At 42.1% G+C, this 23073-nt stretch overlaps 1 protein-coding gene across 1 annotated transcript in view; it reads left to right on the top strand.

Annotated features, from left to right (window-relative positions):
• ANO4 (anoctamin 4) overlaps nt 1-20677 on the top strand; it is a 194252-nt gene extending 173575 nt beyond the window's left edge. The window contains exons 26-29 of the mRNA XM_074983973.1: nt 5590-5709; nt 8925-9030; nt 11624-11819; nt 20475-20677. Of these exons, the coding sequence (XP_074840074.1) occupies nt 5590-5709; nt 8925-9030; nt 11624-11815 (418 nt within the window). The 3' untranslated portion in view covers nt 11816-11819; nt 20475-20677. The remainder of the gene's footprint in view (nt 1-5589; nt 5710-8924; nt 9031-11623; nt 11820-20474) is intronic.
• The last annotated feature ends 2396 nt before the right edge of the window (nt 20678-23073 follow it).

Raw genomic sequence — 23073 nt, 5'->3', positions numbered from 1 at the left:
ACAGAGTTAAGCTTCAAATTTCTAATTTCACGTGCAAAAAAAGATACATGCATACAAGCAGAATATATACATTCGGGGAATAACAAGCTCTTGAATGATGGGTTTCTTGCCATGTTTTGCATAAGTATATTTGACTTATGCATATTCATATTCAAAAATATATTTCCTTAAAAATATGTAGTGTCACAAACTACTCTCTGGGAATGGTTATCCAGCCATTTGTGCACCCACATTATAGTAGCACCATCTAATTCGAGAAAAGTGCTGAGTATAATCAGAAGAGGCAAAATAACAATAAGGACTTTACTGAGCTTTTATATTTGGGCTTTTGAGCTGCATCCCTAAATTAAGTCCATTCTGTTCTTGTGCACTTTCATTTGCCTGTTGATGAACACCAAATTGCAATAGTGCATGCACTAATACCTTGCAACAGAGCATAATTTAAATTGAATGGAATCTACTAAATTCTAATGTGCCATTGTAAGTATCAAGGGGGAAACCCTGAATGAAGTAATTGGTTTCACCCAACCCAACTGAACCCTAAATGTTAAAAATTCACTAATAAGCTTCTAGCCACTCTGGCAATAAGAGCTATATTGCACTATAAGCAATAAGCTCAGAAATGCAAAGCAACATTTAGCTGGCATTGTGCTATCAGACATAAATATTCCACTTCATAGCTTTATTTTCCCTCTCTGATACATAGAAGGAGATTCTTTTTGTTGTTGCTTTTAACTGTATTTTGGATGTCAGTACAGTTTAGTCACACCTATACAGACAGTTCATGATTGGCAATGCTACTTAACTCATTATCCTGTCAAGGATTTGGCATTTCCCTAGATGCTGGAAAAATGTTCTGTCTGTTTCCATACAGAGTTGCAGAAAACCAATCAGTAAAGTGCTAGCTCTTAGGCAAGTCTCCCCATATTGCCATTAGCTATGTCTACACTACAGAGTTATTTCAAATTAACTGTATTAGTATCTAGACTAAGCACATGCTAATTCAAAATAAAATCAAAATAGTGGGCATGTTATTTCAAAATTGGCCCCCAATGACACTATTTCAAAATAGCGCTATGTGTCCAGAAACACTATTTCAAAATAGCTGGGTGGTGTTTCAAAATACATTTTGGCTGTGGCCACGGTACCCCTCCCTTTTGGAAGGGGCATGTTAATGAGGGATTTTGGAAGATGCTAATGAGGTGCTGACATGAATAAACACATTTCGAAACACATGCTGCCCATCTAGCTCTGGGGGCCTTTCAAAAGGACCCCCTGATATTGAAAGCCCCTTGTTTCTAAAACCAAACAGGAAAAAGGGGCTTTCAGAAGGGGGGGTCGTTTCGAAAGGCCCCCCCGCCTACATGGGTGGTGTGTGTTTCAAAAGCAGCACTTTTGAATCCACACAGCCTCCTTCATGATAATGAGGTGCTGCATATTCGTGTCAGTACCTCATTAGCATCTTCCAAAATCCCTTATTAACATGCCCCTTCTGAAAAGGACGGGTAGTGTGGCCACAGCCTTTGTGTGTAGTTGTGTTATTTTGAAATAGCTTGTTTGAAATATCTTATTTTGAAATAAGGGTGTGGTGTAGCCATAGCCATTGTGTTTATGCTTAGGGAATCTAAGTAGTATTAGCTTGTAATGTTACAAGGGTTCTGGGACAAGCTGAAAGGCTCAATCCTGGGCAGATTGCTTAAAACCAGGCCACTTACAGCCCAGGCTGGAATTTCCTACTCAATAATTCAAGCCAAGCCAGTCACAAAAATACCTCTGTCAGCCCCATGGGTCAGCCAGAAGCTGTACAAGCAAACCCAGAGATGCTCCATCTGCTCATAATGCCCAAACCAGCAACCCTCTTTACAGATGAGGGGCTATGAAAACGTATTTCACCAAATCCATGTAGATTCTTCCAGCTCTCAAAGGGACCATCCACATCCCCAGGTTAATATACACTTAAATCTTACCCAAAACAGCTCGCTGTACCAATCCTTTAGAATCCAAAATCTAAAGGTCTATTAACAAAGAAAGAAGGGACAGGGTGAGAGGGAAAAATTGTTAAAGTGGTACGTTACATACATCCATTTAACCTATGAGGCAGGCCAGGTGTTTTATATGCTGATTTGTTGAAAGTCTCTGAAAGCACACCCTATGAGAGATGGGACCCCAGTTCACATAGGCTTAGTTAATGAGGAATGAAGACAAAAATGGTCACTGCTGGGGACATCTTTACAGACTTCCCTGTGGTGGGGAGGGAACCCTTTTTTCTTCAGGTAGGCAATGGACGAACACCTGACCAGGTGGCCTATTGTGGCATTCTGCAATTGGCTGCATCCCAGATGAAGACTATCAATTTCCATAAAATGTGGATTCAACATCTGGGCCTCTGTCCTTTTGTTCAGCCCATGTCACCTGAGTGGGGAGGTGATCACACCCTCCACTGTGAATCTTAGCACTAAAACATTTCTCATGCACGTATAAAGCCAGTATCTATAACTTTACTTACAAACATGGCACAGATGTGTAAGTAGTATAAACAGATTCAGGGCATTACCAGCTTTCATTAGGGACCTCACTTGGCCCACCTGGCAGAGGATTTGGTACAAACTTAATACAGTGGTCACAGAAATGGCTTTGTACTTACTGTAAAAATCCAATAACATCACATAGGTTTTTTTCCAGCTTTATTACTGTCCTTCATATCACAGTCCCAGAACATGCATTTTGAAATGACATTTCATAAGGAATACAATATATTGGCTTGCTTTCAAACTAGTTCTGTTTAGAGACATTGGCCTGGCTTAAGGAAACAGATCTTAAATTGTTGTATCTTAAAGCCTTTCACAAAGTTTTCCAGCAATACACTAAGTAACCCACTCACAGACGCAACCAACTCAAATTTCTCAGAAGAGATCAACTTGATTAAAGCCTTTCTGTGTCAACAGTGCAGATGCGGCTAGTACATTGCCCTCATGATGTTAGAAAACTATTCTTATATTCTACAGAAATAGCTAGTTCCTTAAGTTTAAGGACCTCTAGTATCGGGCATCTTAACAGTTTTTGGAGAAGAGGCATCAGAAAAAAAATGTGCAGGATACTACAGAAAATGTAATTAATTTCAGCTATGTAGTAGTTCTAACTAGTTCTGGAACCATAGCCAGCTGGAACACCATTCGGGACTAATCTGATAGACCAAAAACTTCCCATGCAATTTAAATTTACTTTAAAAGAATCCAGTTTTACTAGTTATGAAAAAAATCCTTCCAAATGAGAACCAGTGCCAGTCCACCTTAGTCGGTTGCCAAAGAATGAAAACACGGATTACTTGGGAAAATGTGAACTGACTTGTTCGATCGTTCTAAAACCTAACAATAACGATCTAAGGCACAGCCTACACTAGGAAATTGTCCACACCCTAAAATGATATTCTGGCATCAATCTTGCAAAACTATTCAGGTTACACCAACATGCTGACTGCAGCCTGCCAACCTCAGTGGAACATAAAACACTGTTTGAAAACCAATTTTAAAAGTTTCTCAAGCTTGAGTAGCCTGGCCACCAAACTCACTTCTGATGGGCAACCAGTTGTTAGATGGTCACTATCAGTTTGTGGTTACTGTCAACCTGGTCTGCTTTGCTTCACTGAATTAAGTCAGTTAGGCATGAGAATGGCTTCCATCTGCTATCTTAAACAAAAGATCATCACCGGCTGACACATCAATACTACCTGAATAGTTTGCCAGGTGGATGCCTGAAAAAATTTTCAAAACATAAGCCATTTTGTAGTATAGAGAGGGATAAAAACAAATTTCAATATCGTTAACTATTTAATCACTGATCACTTTTGAAGAAACATCCAACTAATATGCTGATCCGATATGATTGGATGTCACTGGACTTAGAAATGGAAAAGACCCTTGGTCTGTGTAATGAGAAAGGTAATGTTAATAACACTCCTTTAGCCTCAAGTTGAATTGGAAGAAGTTATCCAGACATAGGTGAGAATTCTCTTGGCAGCCATGATTGTCTTTGGTGGTCAGTGGCAGAATTAAAGCCTCTTTGGTACCATTGCTGTGCCCCATGCTGAATAATTTGTCTGGACTTTTATGGATGTGGTCAATGCAGAGCAGGAATGATGTAACTCTATTAGCCTTCAATGTCACCAGGTAGGTGACATCGCCCAGATGTCCTTCGCCAGTCCTCATTAGGAGGTCCAGTTAGGAGTCAGTCTCTCTAAGCCAAAAAAGAACACAAAAATTGCTCACTGCCTCAGACTAGTGGCCCATTTAGTGATGTCTTGCATGTGATGATGGCCAGAACCAGCTTCAGAGGAAGGTGCATGAAACACCATTACAGAGAGCTACGAGATAACTTACCCAAAATGAGATATTAATTTCTAATATCTGTCAGTTGGAAGTTAGCTTATGCCAGGAACCAATAAAATTAAAATTAAAGTTAAAATTATTGTAACTTCTAATACGACTATGAGTGTCTCAGTATTTGGCACGGCTACAGCTACACTAGACGCATCTGTCTACAGAAGTTACTGTCAGAAGCGCTGTTCCAACAAAACTTCTGTCAACAGATTATGTCTACACATAAAAGTGAATCGATCTTTTGGTGTGCTGTGTTGACAAAAGAACCCCTAGAGCATCTACACAGCCTTTTTGTTGACGGTTTCTGTCAACAAAACGCATTTTGCATGTGACACTCCACGAGTTTTGTCTACAAAACCCCAGTTTTGTCTTCAAAATTCTCTGGTATAGATGTAGCCCAAATGTTTAATCTTTCTTTGACTTCTATGCTTGGCCTCAGTGACATCTAGCAGCAATGAGTTCCACAAGTTAATTGTGAGGTGTGTAAAATGGTATTACCTTTATTGGTTTTCAATTTACTACCTTTCCATATCATTGAATCTCCCCTTTTTCTTGTACTATGAGAGAGATTAAATAGGTGCAGTCAGTTTATCTCCCTTGTGCCATTCTGTGCATCTCTGTTATGTCACCTTTCATTATTTGTCTAGCTAACCCGTCCCCATCTTTGTAATCTCTCCTAATACAGAAGCCTTTAAATGTCACTATATTTTTTGTTCCCCATCTCTGTATTTTCTATTTCTGTTATATACTTAACTTTATAGATAGGATGTTCAGAGTTGAACGCAGGATTCCAGATTTGGATGCAATGTATGAGTGCAAGTTGGGGAGGGAACAAATCTAAGTACTTCAAAAGAATCTCATTTAGAATCTAACTTTGTGCAACATGTGCACATATTGGGGTGGGAGGGAGCAATAAAGTGTAAATTACACTGACTGATCTTTATCTCTGTCTTCTGGGTCAGCTACTCTGAATTTTTAAGCACGCAAAAGAGGGATTTTGGTGTGAATTTGCTTAAACAAATTTTTGAATGTTTGAAGCAGAGCAGATTTTGGTTGAGGGACAGAGAAATAATAACAACAGGTTTTTCAAATATTAATGGGTTTTGCTGTTTGGGGATGGATTTAGGAAATCAGGAAGAGAAATGTCTCCCTTGGTGGGATTAATATTTAGAATGGGCTGAACGTTCTGACTTCAGGGTCTCTTGTTCTCCAGGTGCATGGTAGGCTATGTTAATGCCAGTCTATCTGTGTTTCTGGTGTCTGACTTTGAAAACCGTTCAGAACCAACTTCTAATGGGAGTGAATTTTCTGGCTCGCCATTAAAATATTGCAGGTATGAGTCACAAAAATATCCCTTTCTTATTGAAAAATCACCACAGGAAGCATCATGATTGAGTTTCCTTCTGGGTTACTTTTCAAAGTTTGAAAATGAAATGAAAAACGTATTTGTACATATATAAGGAGTAAAAAAGATGGGACACCACTTATAGTATGCCTATGAGCAGAGAGGTGCCAAATCTTTGGGGGAAGGAAGGCAGCCCTGGCAACTAACCAGGCGCTTAGAGGACACTTACAATTTGCATGTAGAATTAGTTTCTCTAAAACGAGCTAAAAGAAATGCCCACAAAAATATTATTTATCCTTCAAACTCCATGGACAGATTGTGAAGGAGATTCAGTCTAATCTTGGGGTTGGATCTTGGTTCTAAGACTGACTTTCTTTCTTATTCTACCTGCAAGTTAAAATTCACCTTTATGCAGAGAACCTGCATAGGGCTGTGCACCATGTAATCCCACCTAAGCCCTTTGCAGGCTTATGTGATGCCTACAATTTATACAGGGTCTATGCAATCTTCACCATAAGTTAAAAAAAAAACATTGCAAGGAACACCCTATTCTCACAGTACTTGTACAGTACCTTGTGCCCACATACTATAATTGCCCCACGCCTAATGTAGGAATTTTTTGTAATGGTTGGTTACAACACCTCAGATAGTTTTTAGCACAAGACAAGCTGAGCTATTAGAAACTCTGGTATTTCCTTCCATTGCTTTTAATTCAACCAGTCTTAACTCCATTCCGCTATGTAGTACACCAATGTATAGAAATTCTCCACTGGCACCTGCTCCCAGCAACAGTGTTTGGTGCCGAGACACAGGGCTTCATAAGCCCCAGAAAACATCAGTGCACCAGTAGTGTTAAGATCCCCTCTGTATGGGATGTACACACAGTTTCATCATGAGCAGTGTTGCAGAGTCCTAATAAAGACCTGCTACAGTCATATGTGTGCAGTGCACCCCATGGAGCACCCTTCTTGCTTTGAAAAGACCAAGTTCTCTGTTCTTGAATAAGTTTCCTGAACTCCATGTTTTGGTTTCTCCATCTCCAAGTGGTGATAGCATTTACTTCCCCCACAAAGGAAATATAAGAATTAAATAGTTCATGTTTTCAAGCTCTTTGAATATTGAAAGTGCCATCTAACACTAAGTATTATTATTCAGGGGGCTTCCCAGCTGCAGGAAATGCCAACTTTTGAACATTTTGTTTTTACTCCACATTGAAATGAAAAATTTAAACTTGATTTTTTTCACAGAAGGGAAACTCAATAAATTTTCTTTTTGATAATATTGGAACTTTTTGTTTAACTGAAATGAAAATTTTTGACATCCATGAAGTCAATTTTTTTTTTGCTTTTGGGTTTTTTGTTTTGTTTTGTTTTTTTGAGTAACCTGACATGCTTTGTTTCCAAGGGGGAACTCAGTCAAAAATCTGTGTAATGATGTTTTATATTGCGGCACCAGTTTGAGTGCAAATGACTGCAAAGCCTGTTTTTTATTATGAAATGATAAAATACCTTCTGATGCGTCTCTAGAGCCCAAGAGTGCTTCAGTGTCCAGTGAAAAGACTCCTGACATTTTGTTAAAAATATAACAATAATATTACTTTCACATACACAGCATATTGAGCTGTATTCCTCTGTGATAAATGCTTTCATTTAGAGAAATGAAACAATTATGAGACTTGGTTACACATCATTTGACAGTAAGTAACCCTAAAATAGGTTTGATCAATACGTATCCTATTCTGTGGTATAGAGCTGCTGATCAAAAAAAGCTTCATTCCAAATTAATAGCCTTGATATTTTAATAAGATTTGTCTCTGACCAGCCACACAGCTCCCATTGGATGGGAACAGTGATCCATGGCCAGTTGGAGCTGTGAGTGGCCATACCTGCAGACATGCAGGTAAATTAATGCTTATGGCAGTTCACCAGAGGCTAACCCTAGCAAACTACATGTGGCCCACAGGCTTTTGCGCACCCCTATTTTAATCAGTTTACAAGATATTTAACTAACCTGAATTCTGCTGATATTTCTTGGTAATTCCATTGCACTTCAAAGCTTCCCATTGGTAGGAATGAACATTAATTTAATTGTTTATCTGCAAAGAAGTTTCAGGAATATATTCCACTTGTAAATTGTGTTCTGGGTAGGAGTTCTTCAATTTTTAAGCAAGACGATCTATGCAAATAAGATCTGTTAATAGTTTGCCTTCACTATTACAGAGCATGTATGAAACACAAAATAACCGGTCAAATTGTTCTCCATTTCCTGGGCTGCTGTTTTTATTTACTCCCTTACCAGTACAAAAATTACAAGATTACTCCATAGAAGACCCATCTCTGTCCAAGATTCCCAGTCAATATTTCTATTACAGTCCTTAAACAGCAGCTAACATTCTTCTTTTGTGAAACATTTCATGCTCAGGAGCCAGTGTTTTGGCTGCCGAAGGGAATAAGCAGGCAGCTAAAACAATTTGAGCAGAAGATGATGAAATAAAAGAAGAATTTAGTGCTGACTGAAATCTCAGAGCACAGTTTATTCCATTTGTATTTAGATCCGCCCTAGTCTGGAAGGCCTACTGATCAGAAAAAAATATGTTTTTGTTTATATCCTCTTTCTCTGGTGGGTTTTGATAGGTTGTGTTTTTAAATTAGCTTAGAGCTAACAGCTTCAATATATCACTTAATATGTTCAGATAGTGTTCACATCCAGTTTTCAAACCTGTGTAGGAAACAGATTAGGCAGAAGGCAAATTTCTCCTCATTTTTAGATTCGGTTTCTGTTGTATTATTTTGAAATTACCTCTTTGACCATAAAATCAAATTTGTATGAATGTTATTTTATTCGGGGCTTACTTCTTCAGAAGACAGCTTTTAAAAACAATAGTTCTGAGCTCCTTTCACATGGATTTTACCCTGGTGTGGCACCACAGGGTGAAATGCTGGTTCCTTTCATGACAATGACAAAACTCCCATTTGCTTTTGTGGGGCCAGGCTTTCCCCCATTGTCTTCAAGGCTCTATTCATGATTAACATTGAGGGCATGAGCAGAGAATCAGTACTTTAGTAACTCATATCATTTGTGGTTTGGGGACCCTGTTGTTGCAAGGAGGATGTAGCCAAAGAGTAGAGGGGTTCTGTTATGTTGTCTGTCAAGAGTGGCATTTTACCCCTGTACTGAAATGCAACGTTGCATTTGTTTTTCAGGTACAGAGATTATCGAGACCCTCCTCATTCTCCAGTGCCCTATGGCTACACGCTGCAATTCTGGCATGTCCTAGCAGCACGGTTGGCTTTTATTATTGTCTTTGAGGTCAGTTTTCGTATAAAGGGCTAGTGCCTGTAATTAATAATTAAGCAATCAGTTTGCAAACACCTAGAAGACGATAAGGTAACAGACACCATGGGTTTGTCAAGACCAAGTTGCATCAAACCAGCCTGATAGGGTAGCAGGCCTTGTGGTAGGGGGAAGAGGGGAAGTGGTACAAGTTCAATATAAGTCAACAGTATAACATTTGCAAAAGAAAAAAGAAGCAAACATCATTTGGGAATGGATTAAAATAGTGTTGCAAGCAAGACACAAGAAATAATTCTTCTGCTTCACTCCACTGGTTAGAACTTGGCTGAAGTATTGTGTCCATTTCTGTTCTAGGTAGACTGTAGTATTGTGCCCACATTTCAGAACAGCAAAGGGCAGTGCCTGGGAGCAGGGGGAGGGGGCACAGAGCCATGTGAGACAGATGGTGCTGCCCAGTTAGGCTGCAACCCCATTGCCCAGGTGCCCTGCCCCTCAACCACTCCTGCACCCCATCCTGCCCAGGATCTACAATCCTGGCCCTCCTGTGGCCACCTCCCTGCCCAGATTTTTACTCCACCTGCTTTCTGTCCCTTCCCTCCCGCCCTGATTCGCCACCATGCTCCTGCCCCCTCTCTCCCAGACTCTTCGCCCCACTCTAACCCCTCCCTTCCACACTCCATACCCCAAACCCTTCTGCAACCCTCCTCCCACCCAGACCCTCCCACCCTCAGCCCTGTCCTGCATCCCCTGCCACCCAGACCCCCACCTGTCTCCTGTACCCCTGTCCTGCCCAGACCCTGACCCCAGCCCTCTCTTGCACTCTCCCTCCCACATAGAACCCATAGCCCAAGCCCACTTCCTGGCAGCCTCTTCCCACACTGAACCCCTCATTTTTTGCCTCACTCTAGAGCCTAGAAGGGCCCACAAAATGTACTGTTCCTGGTCCCCTAGGCTCTTGGACTGGTATGTGAAGGGAATAAGGGGAATGTCTTCCTCTCTTGTGCTTCTCAGTCAGGGATCACATCAGTGAGGGCTTTTTATGTTTTGGTTTTGTTTCTTGTTTTTTTGTTCTCATTTGTGTGGCCTCTGACTCAAAAAGGGTTCCTAATCCCTAATCTAGATAATACTCAGTGCTCCAGTGAATGCAGGGGACGGGAGTGGATGACCTCTCAAGGGCCTCTCTAGTCTTATGATTCTCAGATTCAAAAATTAAATAGTTGTAGTGTGTACAGGCTCCTGGGAGTGCTTAGGTTATGGATGTGGGTGGAGTAAATGGTGCAAAAAGAGAGAAAGGAAAGTGAGAAGTGCAGAGATGTATCCAGTGAGAATCTTGGGTTATTTGCTGGGTTGGAAAGAAAAAAGCTCTGTGGGAGAGAGGATCCAGGCTCTCTTTCTCTTTGGAAAATACGGAGCACAGTGTAGGTGCTATTGGAAAGAAAGAACAGTTAATATCTAAGAGATAAATAACAGAGGGAAGCTTTGTCATTGAGTTTGGAGGTGGAAATGGATGTAAATAACTACTGCAAACACAGCCACCCCGGACCTACGGTTAGCATAGAACAATTTAAGGTGTGACTACTTTGTAATTAGATCAAGCTCAAAACAGAAGAGAAGATAAATATTAGGACGTTAAAAATGTTATTCATCTTGCAGACAAACTAAGGTGGAAAGCAATGTGCCAAGGCTAAAGGAATGTTGTTCTTCAGACCTAGCGTAACACACCAATTGAGATATTGCACCTTTCTTCTGCTGAGGATAGAATTCATGGAAAAAGATGCTACCACTCTGTTCTGTGACCCCAAAATAAAGAACCCAGACTGGAATGGAAAATATTCTTTTTCTCCTCCAACTTGTAGTAAATAATCTACTTGAGAAGGAAGAGGGCTCCAATTCCATGGACTGTTCACCAAACTTTATAGAACAAACTCCAAAAACGTTTTGATTAAACCAAATGTAGAAGAAGAGAAGAGCAGAACAACTCTCCTCAGCCCTTCCAACCTTTATTCTAAGATGCTGAAAACATTAGGAACAAAATGATTGATATGTGCTCTGAATATTTAACTGGGACATTCTAGGCTAGACTGTAGTGTGGTGTTACAGATACAGAACGTTAGGAAGCATTTTTTTCTGTGAATAATGACTTGGGTCTGAAATTACTGTGAGTCTTTTCCAGAGTAAAAAAAACAGAATTGCTATGTTGTCCCTGTTACTGTTGTGTGATCCACTAGCCTTGGTCTCCTGTCTCCAGACAGAGTCCACCTGATTTCAGGCCAGAGACTCCAGAGTCTGAACTAACAGATCACACAGCAGGTTTGGGGCCTTCAGTTGTACACTGAACTTCACTCCAGTAGTGTTGAGCCAAATTGAGCAGTGGGTTAGTGTTTGCATGGATACAGTTCTCCACTGACTTTAGCTGGAGTTCTGCCTGAAGAAGTGCAGCAGGATTTGACTCCTTAATATTGCAGTTTTTCATAAAAATTTGAGTTTTAGAGCAACATCTTTTTATTAATTAGGAGATTTTATTCCCCTTTGAAAAAATGAATCAAATTGGAGACCCTATTAAGAATTTAATACTTTTCATTCAACTTAAATCCTTGTGTTTCCGTAGCACCTTGTCTTTTGCATAAAGCACCTGATTTCATACTTAATCCCAGACCTTCCAAAAGATCTGAGGGATCGGATGAGGAGAGAAAAGTACCTGATTCAGGAAATGATGTATGAAGCAGAACTGGAGCGTCTGCAGAAAGAACGGAAGGAGAGGAAGAAAAATGGAAAATCTCATCACAATGAATGGCCATGACTGGGTGAGAGAGAACTCATTTAAGAGAAGCCATTAACTCTAGTTAGCTATTCAGTAACCAAGATGTATTTATACTCGGTGGGGAGCAATGGTCCCTCAAATCTTTTCCAGCCACGTGAGGAATAAATACTTTTATGTGCATTGAGGCATGTGTGAATATACATCACCAGCAGGAACAAAACACCTCACTGTGGGTGCTCTGCTAATCAGCTGAGTGGCTGCACCAGTGCACAGCTTCCAGGGAACACTGTAGTCAGAAGTGGATGAGAACACCTTAGAACTACATTACGTGCAGTTAGCGTGTACGTTCCCTTATTCAAAATGCACACATTGGACTCAGTTCAAGGTCTTGGTCCTAAACTTCAAAGCAAGTCACAGATCAAGCTCCAGCCACATGTAAGACCCAGTTTCAATCTATGAACCACCACAACAGTTATGCTCTTTTGATATGATACAGATCACAAAGCACATGAGAGCTGGGGACAAAGCGTTCTTGGTTGAGTGGAGTATAGCTATGAATCATACTTTTATCATCACACCATCCTCAGGAAGTGCTGCAAAGTATTCCCTGTTACGACAAGAACCTATAAATCGCAACCAACAAACACAAGAAAAAATTAATAAAATCTTTTAAAAAAATCAAAACAAAAAAGCCTACCCCAACCTAAGATTTTACCTGGCAGAGGGAGAAGTGGCAGGGACTCCAGGAATTCTGCTACGGGTTTCCCTATTGCTATTGATTTTATGTGGAAGGTGCTGAGATATTACATGATAGACAGCCAGCTACACCATGAAAATATATTGATTTGTATTTCTAGAGCAACTTCTGTTCAAGCATCTCAAAGTGCTTCAGAAGCATTCATGAACTGAGTCTCCCAACAGTGCTGTGCGACTGCAAAGAAAATGCACTAGGAAGACTCGTTCACCACTCTTTGTGTTTATTTCCACCCTGACATGCACCCTGTATTCAGGAGAGTCCTGCGATGCACTACATACCTACACCAGCGCCAATACAGGAGTGCTCCCTTTCAGCCACTTGGTGGCACCATGTTCACAAAGAAGCTGTGGGAAGTGACAGCTCATCTCTGCTATCAACACCCATCAGTATTTCAACACCTAGTTGCTCATGAGCAACGCAAATACAGATGATAACCCCATCCCTGGTGACACTCCTACACTCTGTTCCAAGTCAGTGTAGAAAACTTCATCTTAGTTCCCCCACAGTTTGGGGCAGTCGTAGACTATCTCCAGACAGATTCCAAGCAACGAATGATCTCATCACTGTGTCATCTGAGACCCCAGCTGGCAGTTCTAGCCTGCAAGGTTGACAGGTTTGCAGAAACTGGTGGTGCCCTGCACACCTACAGCCCACACTTCTCCCCCCATGCAAACTCCCTGTGACCACCATCTCCTGAGGTCCTTAGATGGAGTTTGGGTGCAGGGTGTATATTGGCTGCAGGCTTCAGGATGGAGTTTGTGTGCTGAGTGCAGACTCTGGACTTGGGAAGGAGATGGAGAGGGTGCAGCTTACAGGCACTGGTAGGGAGTTTGGGCACAGAAGGGGGTAAGAGGTTAGGCTCTGGGAGTAAATGTGGGTGTGGGAGGGGACTGAGGTACAGGATACAGGCTGTGGGATGGAGTGGGGGTGCTGGGTGCAGACTGTGAGCTGGGGCAGGGTTTGGAGGTGCATGAGGAGGTGAGGTGCAGGCTCTGGGAGGGCATCTGGGGTCTGGAGGGTTCAGGAGGGGGTTGGAGGGAGAAGATGGGGCAGGCTCAGATAGGAGGTTAGATGCAGGGACTGGGGTTGGGGTTGATGTCCTTACCTGGGGCACCCACTTTTGGAACAACTCCTGGGGCAGGGGCTCTGTGGCGCTGCTGCCTGCAGTCTGCACCCTCAACCACACACACTTTCCCATTGGCTGTAGGGGCAGCGGGACAGGAATAATGCAGGGACACACACACACACCCCTATGCAGGGACATGCTGGCAGACCTGTAGAACAAGTGGCAGGAAGCCTCTCTAGCCTCATGGTAATGTTGCCAGTGGTGGCAGGGCTCCCAGGCTGTTTTCAATCACCATAGGACAGCAGGCAGGCAAAGGGAAGAGCACTTTGGTCTTTCTGATGTTGAGCATGAGACCCGCAAGATGTGTAAACGTCAGCAAACACGTTCAGGATAGTTTCAAGAGCTTTCACAGAGTGGGCAAAAACTGCATTGTCAACAGTACACTGAAGGTCCATGATAGATGTGGTAGAAATCTCACTCTTAGCTGTCAGCCTGCTAAGCCCGACCAGCTTTCCATCCATTCTGTGGATGATTTCAATACCAGCTGAGAGCTTCCAAGCACTTAGGCAAAGAATGACAGCAATAAAAACCACAAACATGGCTGGGGTGATGTTGCAGCCCTGTTTGACTCCTGTTTGTACTTTGAAAGATTCATTCTGGGAGCCAGTACTACCCAGAACAGACACTTTCATGTTGTCATAGAGCAACTTTAGGACCTTGATATATTTATCAGGACATCCAGTCTCCGAAAGTACAACCCAGAGGGCACAGCTATTCACTGAATCAAAGGTTTTAGTTAGATCAATGAAAGCCACATACTATGGTTTTGCTCCTGACATTTTTCTTGCAGCTGATCTGCTGAGAAGATCATATCCATAGTTCCACCACATGGTTGGAAACCACTCTGTAGGTTTAGGTTGTAGGTTCCCAGGCATGCCAAGTCAGCAGAGTGTGGACAAATTTCTCATCTGTCCCACAGATTTCTGGCTTTTCTGTCCTGGTGGGAGAGCAGAGAGACAATTTACAATGAGGTTCCTTTATCTCTCCTTTACTCACACAATGTCAGAGTGCAGATTCCTGCCTCCTAAGAAGTGGATCCCATCTGTAACACATGGTACCTGGACCCAATAAGAATCCCAGTTGCAGATAAACTTTCTGCAACTTTGTGTATACACAAACCCTGCAAGGCATTCTTTTCCTTTGGATCTTGCCTGTTGAAGTCATGTTGAGATCAATTTATTACATTAATAAAACAGGGGAGCCACAGTCCTTTTCTCATCAAAGCTTTGGAACTGGTGGACTTGTAACAGTTTGCCTGCTCAGCAATGCAGCTTCCAGGGGTGTACAACATGTTGAAACAATAAGTCCTGTGGCACCTGATAGACTAACAGAGTTTTTGGAGCATAAGCTTTTGTGGGCAAAGACCCACTTTCATCTTTGCCCATGAAAGCTTATGCTCCAAAAAGTCTTTTAGCTTCTAAGGTGCTACAGGATTTCGCATTGTATTTGAGGATGCAGACTAACACAACTACCCCTCTAATACTTGTCAGCATGTTGAAAAACAGCCTTATCAGGCACTTCTCCAGAGCTCACAAGTGGGACCTACATGTCCCAGTGGTACAGTGCATAGTCCAACAGTATGGATTCCCATCCTGGGATCTCTTCGTGTCTCAAGAACAAAGAGCAGTTGAAGATCACAGCTCCAGAGGGGATGCAATTTCTAGTTCAATGCTTGGGACATTGGTGTTGCTTCCCAGGGTCAGGGTTGTGATGCACCTCACCAACATCTGTCCGTAACAAGACAGAGTTTTGTCTATACCTGCTGTGGATCAGCCCTTGAAAACCACCAGCCTCTGGCATCACAAGCACCGCCTTCCAGGCCTATGCAGTCCCTGCTCTTTCTCTGCAAGTTAGTGATAGGCACATGGCAATCCAAAGCCTTCTGACTGTCCTTCTGGATTGCTCAGCCTCTGTTTCACAAAACTCTCAGTTCTGCTATCCCCAAAGAAATAGTAATGGTTAGCTAACAAGATTCAATTCAGGATCACCACTTTATGTATCTGGCTAAATGATGTGTGTTAAATGTAGTGAGAACTAGACTGTCTGTTATCAAAGAACAGATATTCAAGAAAGAGAATGAGAACACTGGAACCAAACAGTTACACACACAATAAACTCATGTCCCACTGAGCTTAACTATCAAGACATTCCCTGGCTCCTACAGGATAGTTTGTTTACTCCAAGTTCTTTCCCCAGTATTTTCAAACAATTTGACTGAGACGCCCCTTCTTACCAGATCAAGCCTACTGGCAATCTGTTGCCAAAGATTGAGGTAATCTCGAGCAGTGGAGCTATCCTGTAGCTATTGTTTCAAAAGTTCATGGTCTTGCCTCCAAACAAACTCACCCTGCTGTCATCTACTGATCAGCATTTTGCTCAGACTGTAAATGGACATCCATTGTGAAAGGCACAATACTCAATGTGGGTATGACCAGCCAGAATGAGACAAGTATCTCTTCTCCTCCACACACCAGGAATATGTGGATTACCTTTCGAGTGACCTGTCTCCACTCACAGACATAGAGAATATACTGTTAGAATATAGACATAATTCTTTGTGTAGCTGCTGTACACACATCTTGCTGTAATTGAGGTGTGACATAGGCTTTCATTAGAGACCTTACATGACTTTTAGGAAAACTTTGGGATCCCTGTGCCCATATATAACCCTGTACTCACTGTGAGTTGGCATCAAGAAGTCCTGGGTCACAATAGTTGATATGCATTTCTGAAATATGCATTTCTGCTTCTCTCTCTCTCTTGCATCAAGTTCTGAGGTAGCTCGAACAACAACAAATGTCAATGATCTTCATGGCTCCCTAGTAGCCAAGATAATGCTGCGTCCTGGGCAGCCACCAGTTGTCCTCAGACCTTCTTTTCCTCGACCTACTCATTCAGGACAGAGACAAAAATCAAGCAAGTCAACTCTACATCCTTTCATTTGATAGTACGATATTTGCACAGACAATAGACCTAGAAAATCATACTCAGAGGCAGTCCATTCCACTCTTATCAGTAGTCAGAAAGATTCCATGAGGGAATGCTGTACAGCAAATTGGAAAAGATTCCTGACCTGGAACCAGAATCACCAAATACCCTCAAAGAGTGCCAAGATTCCTTCTTTTCTGGACATTTGCTAAACTAGTCAGGACTATTTCTCAGCTTCTTGCAGATGCATTTGGTAGTTTTCAGCATCTTTCATCCTTTGGGGGACAGTTGTTGAGTCTTTACCCATCCTGCTATATTTTCTGAAGAGACCTTTCCTTCAGTGCTAAATCTATCCCCATTTGGGATCTCATCTTAGTCATATCACCTTTAATGAAGATGCCATTCTCACCTTCAGCCATTTTTCTTTCTTCACCCATCTACAAAGGTGTCTCTTTCTGGTTACTGTTGTCTCACTCAGAAGAACAGGCAAGACAGAAGCCCTTATGGGTGACTCACCTTACATGATATTCCAGAAGGACAAAGCTTTTTGGAGGTTACACCACAAATTGATCCCAAAAGTAATCTCAGAATTTAATTTAAACCAGATTGTCCACTTCTGACTAAAGTAACATGCCACCAGACAAGAGGACAGGAAACTGTGATTGGATAGAAGACACCAGTATGGTGTTCTGACAGGTATCTTGTTCTGTCCAATGATGATACACTTTTGTCTGCCTGCATGTGCTCCCACTATATACTGTTTTAGCTCTGCAGAGATATCTGATACAATAGATTCCAAGAGTGCCCCCAAGGACCACAAAATTAGATGAGGTATGAAGGCACCCAAGTCAAGTTTATTATAAACAAAGCACAGTCCTAGCTTCCCTGGATTAGATGGCTACAGTTAGGCCATCACATGTAAGCTTGTTACAATGGACTCAACTCAGTAAGTGAGAGGTCTTCCTGCCCCCTAATCTGGACAGAAGTCCTGTGGCACCTTAGAGACTAACAGATATTTTGGAGCATGAGCTTTCATGGGCAAAGACCCTCTTCGTCAGTTGCATGTGTCATGAAGCGGATCTTTGCCTAGGAAAGCTTATGCTCCAAAATATCTGTTAATCTATAAAATGCCACAGGACTTCTTGTTGTTCTCAAAGATACAGATTAACACTGCTACCTCTCTGATACTTATCTGGACAAAGAGTTAAGTCATATTTATAGACTGAGACAAACAATCTATCATACACAGCTTACATATCATCCTACGGGTTAATGACATGTTTGTTACCTCCCTTCGTACTTTTCTTCTGATATTTCAGACCAAGTATTCTTGTTAATCACCTCTCACTGTGCTTCCATTCCTGAGTTGTCAGACAAAATATCACTATCCATCACTTTCGTCAAACTGTTTTATTGTGTGCCAGTTTGGAATGTTCTTGTCCCGGCCTGATGGAATGCGTTTACATGCTCCACATGTTTAAGCTGTGCTAGTGCCAAGTTTGCATCCCAGACACTGACTTGCAGGCAAATATCTGCTTTGAACAGGACCTACCTGTTACTCTTAGTATAACTCTTGCTCACTTTGGTTCAGGCCTCATACCAGACCCTTGCTTCAGATTCTTTCTTTCTTCTACAGAAACTACACCTCTGAATGTCAGTCAAGTCTTGGCATTCTACAGGCACTGGACAAAACCCTTCAGAAAATCCCGGAATTGTTTGTCTCCTTTGCAAATGTAGGAAAGAGGAATCAATCTCTGCCCAGAAACTTCCCAACTGGACTTTGAAGCAACATCCTGCTTTGTTACATATTAATGTCAGCTCCTCAAACACAGGGTATGAGGTCCAGGCCTGCCGACAGGAGGCGGAGGTGTGTGTGCAAAGGGAGCCATGGTCCCAGAGCCTGGCAATTCAAAGGGGCCCAACATGGCCTCTCCTGCAGTCGTGGCAGCAGGAGCCCCAGACCTTTTAAATTGCCACCAGAGTGCCACACTGCAGAGCCCCAGTGGCATGCTCTGGATGGCAATGAGGGTGTAGCACAGTCCAGGCAGTGCTGAAAGCTGGCTGCCCTGGCCCCACCTCTCTGGGAGCATAAACCTACCCCACACACACATTGCCCTGGGGCCAGGAAAGTCTATGAGCTCACCTGATGATGGCCTGCTTGCCCAGCCCCCACTGGTAGCTTCACTTTGAGGTGGTCCACTTCTGGAGATCAGCACAGGGGCTGCACGCACACTTTTGTGAAACATTGCAGATGGCACGAGAGACTGCCAAACAGATCCATTTGTCTTCCCGCCAGCAGGGCTTTTCTCACCCTCCTCCTCAATGAACGCTGCCTTTCATAGAATCACAGAATCCTAGGGCTGGAAGAGTCAAGCCCCCTTCCCAACGCAGGACCAACCCCAACTAAATCATCCCAGACGGGACTTTGTCAAGCTGGGACTTAAAGACCTCGAGGGATGGAGATTCCACCACCTCCCTAGGTAACGCATTCCAATGCTTCACCACCCTCCTGGTGAAATAACTTTTCCTAGCATCCAACCTCAACATCCCCAAATGTAACTTGAATCACCAAGCTGGGAAACATATAGGAACCACTGCTCAAAGAAGAAAGACAGTTACTATAGTAACCTTTATTCCTTTGCAATATGTGGTCTCTACCTGTATTCCACTACCTGCTCTCCTTCCCCTCTGCTACAGAGCCTTATCCTAGGGTTGTTCCTGATTAAATGGTAACCAGATAGGCCACGGTGCCACCACTTACGGCCCCAGTTTCAGGCATGAGGAAGAGAAGGGTGCTGGGCGCAGACTAATTATTGGCCACTGCTAGCACCAGTCTTCCAGGCACATGGAGCACGCGCACAGCTCAAGTGAATTGTAAGTAGGGGCCACATATTGTGTAGAACTCCATTATTGTGTGAGTTAAGTGACCTTTCTTTATGCAACATAAGGCACCAGAAAATACACTCATGCAGGATGGCTGTGTGTTTCCCAGTCACCGCTTCACAGTGTGTGTGACTTACAAAACGAAGGAAGACTTTGCCTCCTCTTCCGTTAAAGCAGGTGGGAAGCACCATAAGGCCAAATTTATATAAACAAGTTGCTTAAATAAACTGAGATTAATTTGTTTGCAAAAACTGTAAGTGATTTTAAAATCACAGGTGACAAACTCTTATAATGTGTTTGTAAAATAGTAAAATCAGATAGCAGTCATATGTAAATCACCCTTTTACCTGTGTTTTATGCTTTGCAGATCTCCTGTAGTGAGATATTGCTCTAGTAATTTAGGTCTGAGGCTGTCCTAACTTTGACTGGACCCGTATTATAACTATTTGATTTTCACTCTCACGAACCAACAGCAACTTCACTTGACAAAACAAATAAAGTGAAGCCAAGATACAATCGTCTGTGGATTGATTTTTGAGACCAATCTTCAACACAGCTATAGTTTGTTGATATTTCATTACTCTGAATTGCTAGAAAATCATCTTGGGTGTGCTGAAAAAGAGAACATGAGCTAGCACTGGAAGTCATCAAAGTGGGTTCACCTTGATGCTCATCCCGCAAACTTCCAGAAAGGTGCAGAGAACCCCCTCAACTCCATTTATTTGTCCAATAAGCACCTCGTGGGATTGAGCCCTGCCAGTCTGCACAACAGTTTCCCTTTGTCTTTCATTAGACAGCACTTCAAACAACAAATAATGTGCATACGTGTGGGTGGAGAGGGATAATAAAATATGTGTTTAATAAAAATTGTAGCATTCTAATAACAAACTGAATTGTCCAGTTTTTTTAGGCAGTGAATGCATCCCTGTACTGTGATTCTGATCTGACATTGGTGTTGGTTATGGCTCCAGGTGATGGACCTGTATTCTGTTTACTTTTCCCAGCTCTGGAAGAACACTACGCTACAAAGAATGAAAAATGCACCCTCAATGCATGCCACAGACATTTTACATAGCAAGCAGGACAGCACATTTCAAAAGATTTACTGTGAAATCATTTTGCAATCCAGCATATGATTGATAGATGACTCACAACAGAGCTAGCATGTACGTCATGGGCAATTGTACGCAAGTTTTTAAAACCAAGGCAAAATTGTATACTGGGACTGTTTTTCAACTCTTTGGTACGTTTTTTGCATTTTGTCCCATGCGCGTTTTACACAACTTAAGAATAATAAATGTAAATTAAAAACCCAGATACTCCGACAAAGAAAATACCCAGTATTACAATAACATCTATTTTCAAGCCACCAAATGAGACAACTGAAACCCTGTTTACAAATGAGTTCTTTTTTAATTTCAGAGCTCTGGGAGGGGACTTATGTTGTATACCATATATATAATATATATATAAAGTATATAAATTGTTTATTTGTAAATAGCAACAACAAAAGCAAGCACCCTCTGGAGAAGAATGTCAAATTTTCACACCTATAAAAATGTCATCAACATAAAGCTATGTTCAACGCTTGTATAATGTGATGCAATAACTTTAAAATAAATTATGCATATGAAATCTTGGCTTTTGTACCTCTTCTTATGTTTGTCTAATTTTGAGCAGTGTGACAAACAGACAAAATACAAAAGCAAGCCTCACATGACCAAGGATCCATCTGAACACTTTCTTTCTAAATCCACTGGGTATTTACTTATGATGATAAAGTTCCTCCCTTGTGCTTTTTATAGATGGGCTCCATCCCCTGAAGTGCTGAATGCCATCTGGAAAGCACTGAGTGCTCTTAATTCCCCTCGATTTCATAGAAGTTGAGGGCATTCAACACCTTGACTCCAAATCAGAATAGATAAAGGATTGATTAGGGATTCTGTCAGGCAGTCTTTACTCAGGCAAAATTCCTTGGTTATGGTTACCCCAAAGAGACAAGACAAGATTCTGGAGAAAAGCTGATCTCCACATTTATTTAATGGAACAAACAGTTAAAACAATCAGACAAAAAAAAGCAAAGGGAACAGGAATCACTCCACTGAGCAGAAACAACACCTTAAACCTAACTAATAAGGAACCTTGTGACCCAGTTGTCCTCCATCCTCTGCCCTCCATCCTCTGCAGAGTGTTTGCTTATGAATGACTAAAGTCAAGGCACCTGCTCCAGAGAGAGACTGACATTCACCTCAAAGGAGCAGTTAGACTTCCTACCAGCCAACCCAGCCTGTCCTCTGGTGGGTTTCTCAACTTGCTATGGCTTAAAAAATGAAGGGGGGTGGGTAGCTTGGTGGCTTGGACATTATCCTGTTAAATTCAGGAATATGAGCCCAATCCTTGATGGGGCCACTTACAGATCTGGGCCAAATAGCCTTTTAGAGAGGGAAAAAAAACCATGCAGCAGGGATGGTGATCAGGCTCCTGCCCTCACAGTAGGACCTGACTCAATGACCTCTCAAGGTCACTTCCAGTCCTAGACAGAGGCACATATTTTTATTTTAATCCTGTTCTCCCACCCAGACAAACAGATGAGGAGAATTATAATCTCCTCCAATATGTAACCTAATCTTCATAATTTGTGCTCCCCCCACTTCACATGGACTCTCCCAAACTAGTTACATGAGAATAAGTGTCTCCTGTTCACATAAATTAGCCTCCTGTGGCAGAAAATGCAAGGTTAGTGTAATATATATTTAATATATGCATGGACAGCAGTTTGGCAACAAGGGCAGATGGTGGCAGCTTTATGTGTTCAGAAATGTTCATCTGGGTTAATGCAGGGGAATTATTATTCTCAGTCCTGCTTCTTGCACGCTTTACCCAACAAATGAGAAAGACAAGGGAGAACAGCAAACAGCATCAGTGCAGGGCCAGGGGGAAGGAAGGGTGGGGGCATAGCATCCTACAGCGAGGAGATAGTGGGTTGGCATCGGCAGCCATCCAGTTGAGTGTGTGCATTCTACCAGAATTGACAACTATTTTCCCAAAAGCAAGCAACAGTCCAGTCTCAAAATTACCCATGTTGTTTGACAAGCCAATCCTGGGCTCCTAAAGCCTCTGCTGCGTATTGCAAGGAGATTCCCTGATAGTGTCCCTGCATCCCCTCAAGGTAAGAAAATTTTGGTTCCAGGTGTTTGCTCACCGTACTCTAGCTCTCACTTCTCCAGTGGTAGTTTCTCACTGTGGAACTGCCACACAGCAAGAAATTGCTTAATTTGGTTGGCTGCCTTCTCAAACACATGGCAGCTGTTTCCCTTTGCATGCGAGTGTTCAAATGTAGGAGCTTTCTTGCTGATTTTTCACATCATCTCCTTATGGCCCAGGGGCCCTAAATTTGGACTGGAGGAAGTTCATGTCATTCAAAAATTTTACTTCATGGCACAGGTTGAGTTAAAACTCAATAAGTGACTTCAAATTGTGTTTCTCGCGTCTTTCCCTAGGTTGTTTTAATAAATTATTTTAATTCACAGTATTTAAGGGCAAGTCTGTGACACTGCAATTTTTTAAATACAGGATTATGGAAAGCATTTTTGTTCAGGTTGA

The sequence above is a fragment of the Carettochelys insculpta genome, chromosome 1 (assembly GCF_033958435.1).
Source record: "Carettochelys insculpta isolate YL-2023 chromosome 1, ASM3395843v1, whole genome shotgun sequence".
Taxonomy (NCBI): domain Eukaryota; kingdom Metazoa; phylum Chordata; order Testudines; family Carettochelyidae; genus Carettochelys; species Carettochelys insculpta.
Note: the sequence above shows the minus strand (reverse complement) of the source record. Positions and strands in the feature narration are given on the sequence as shown.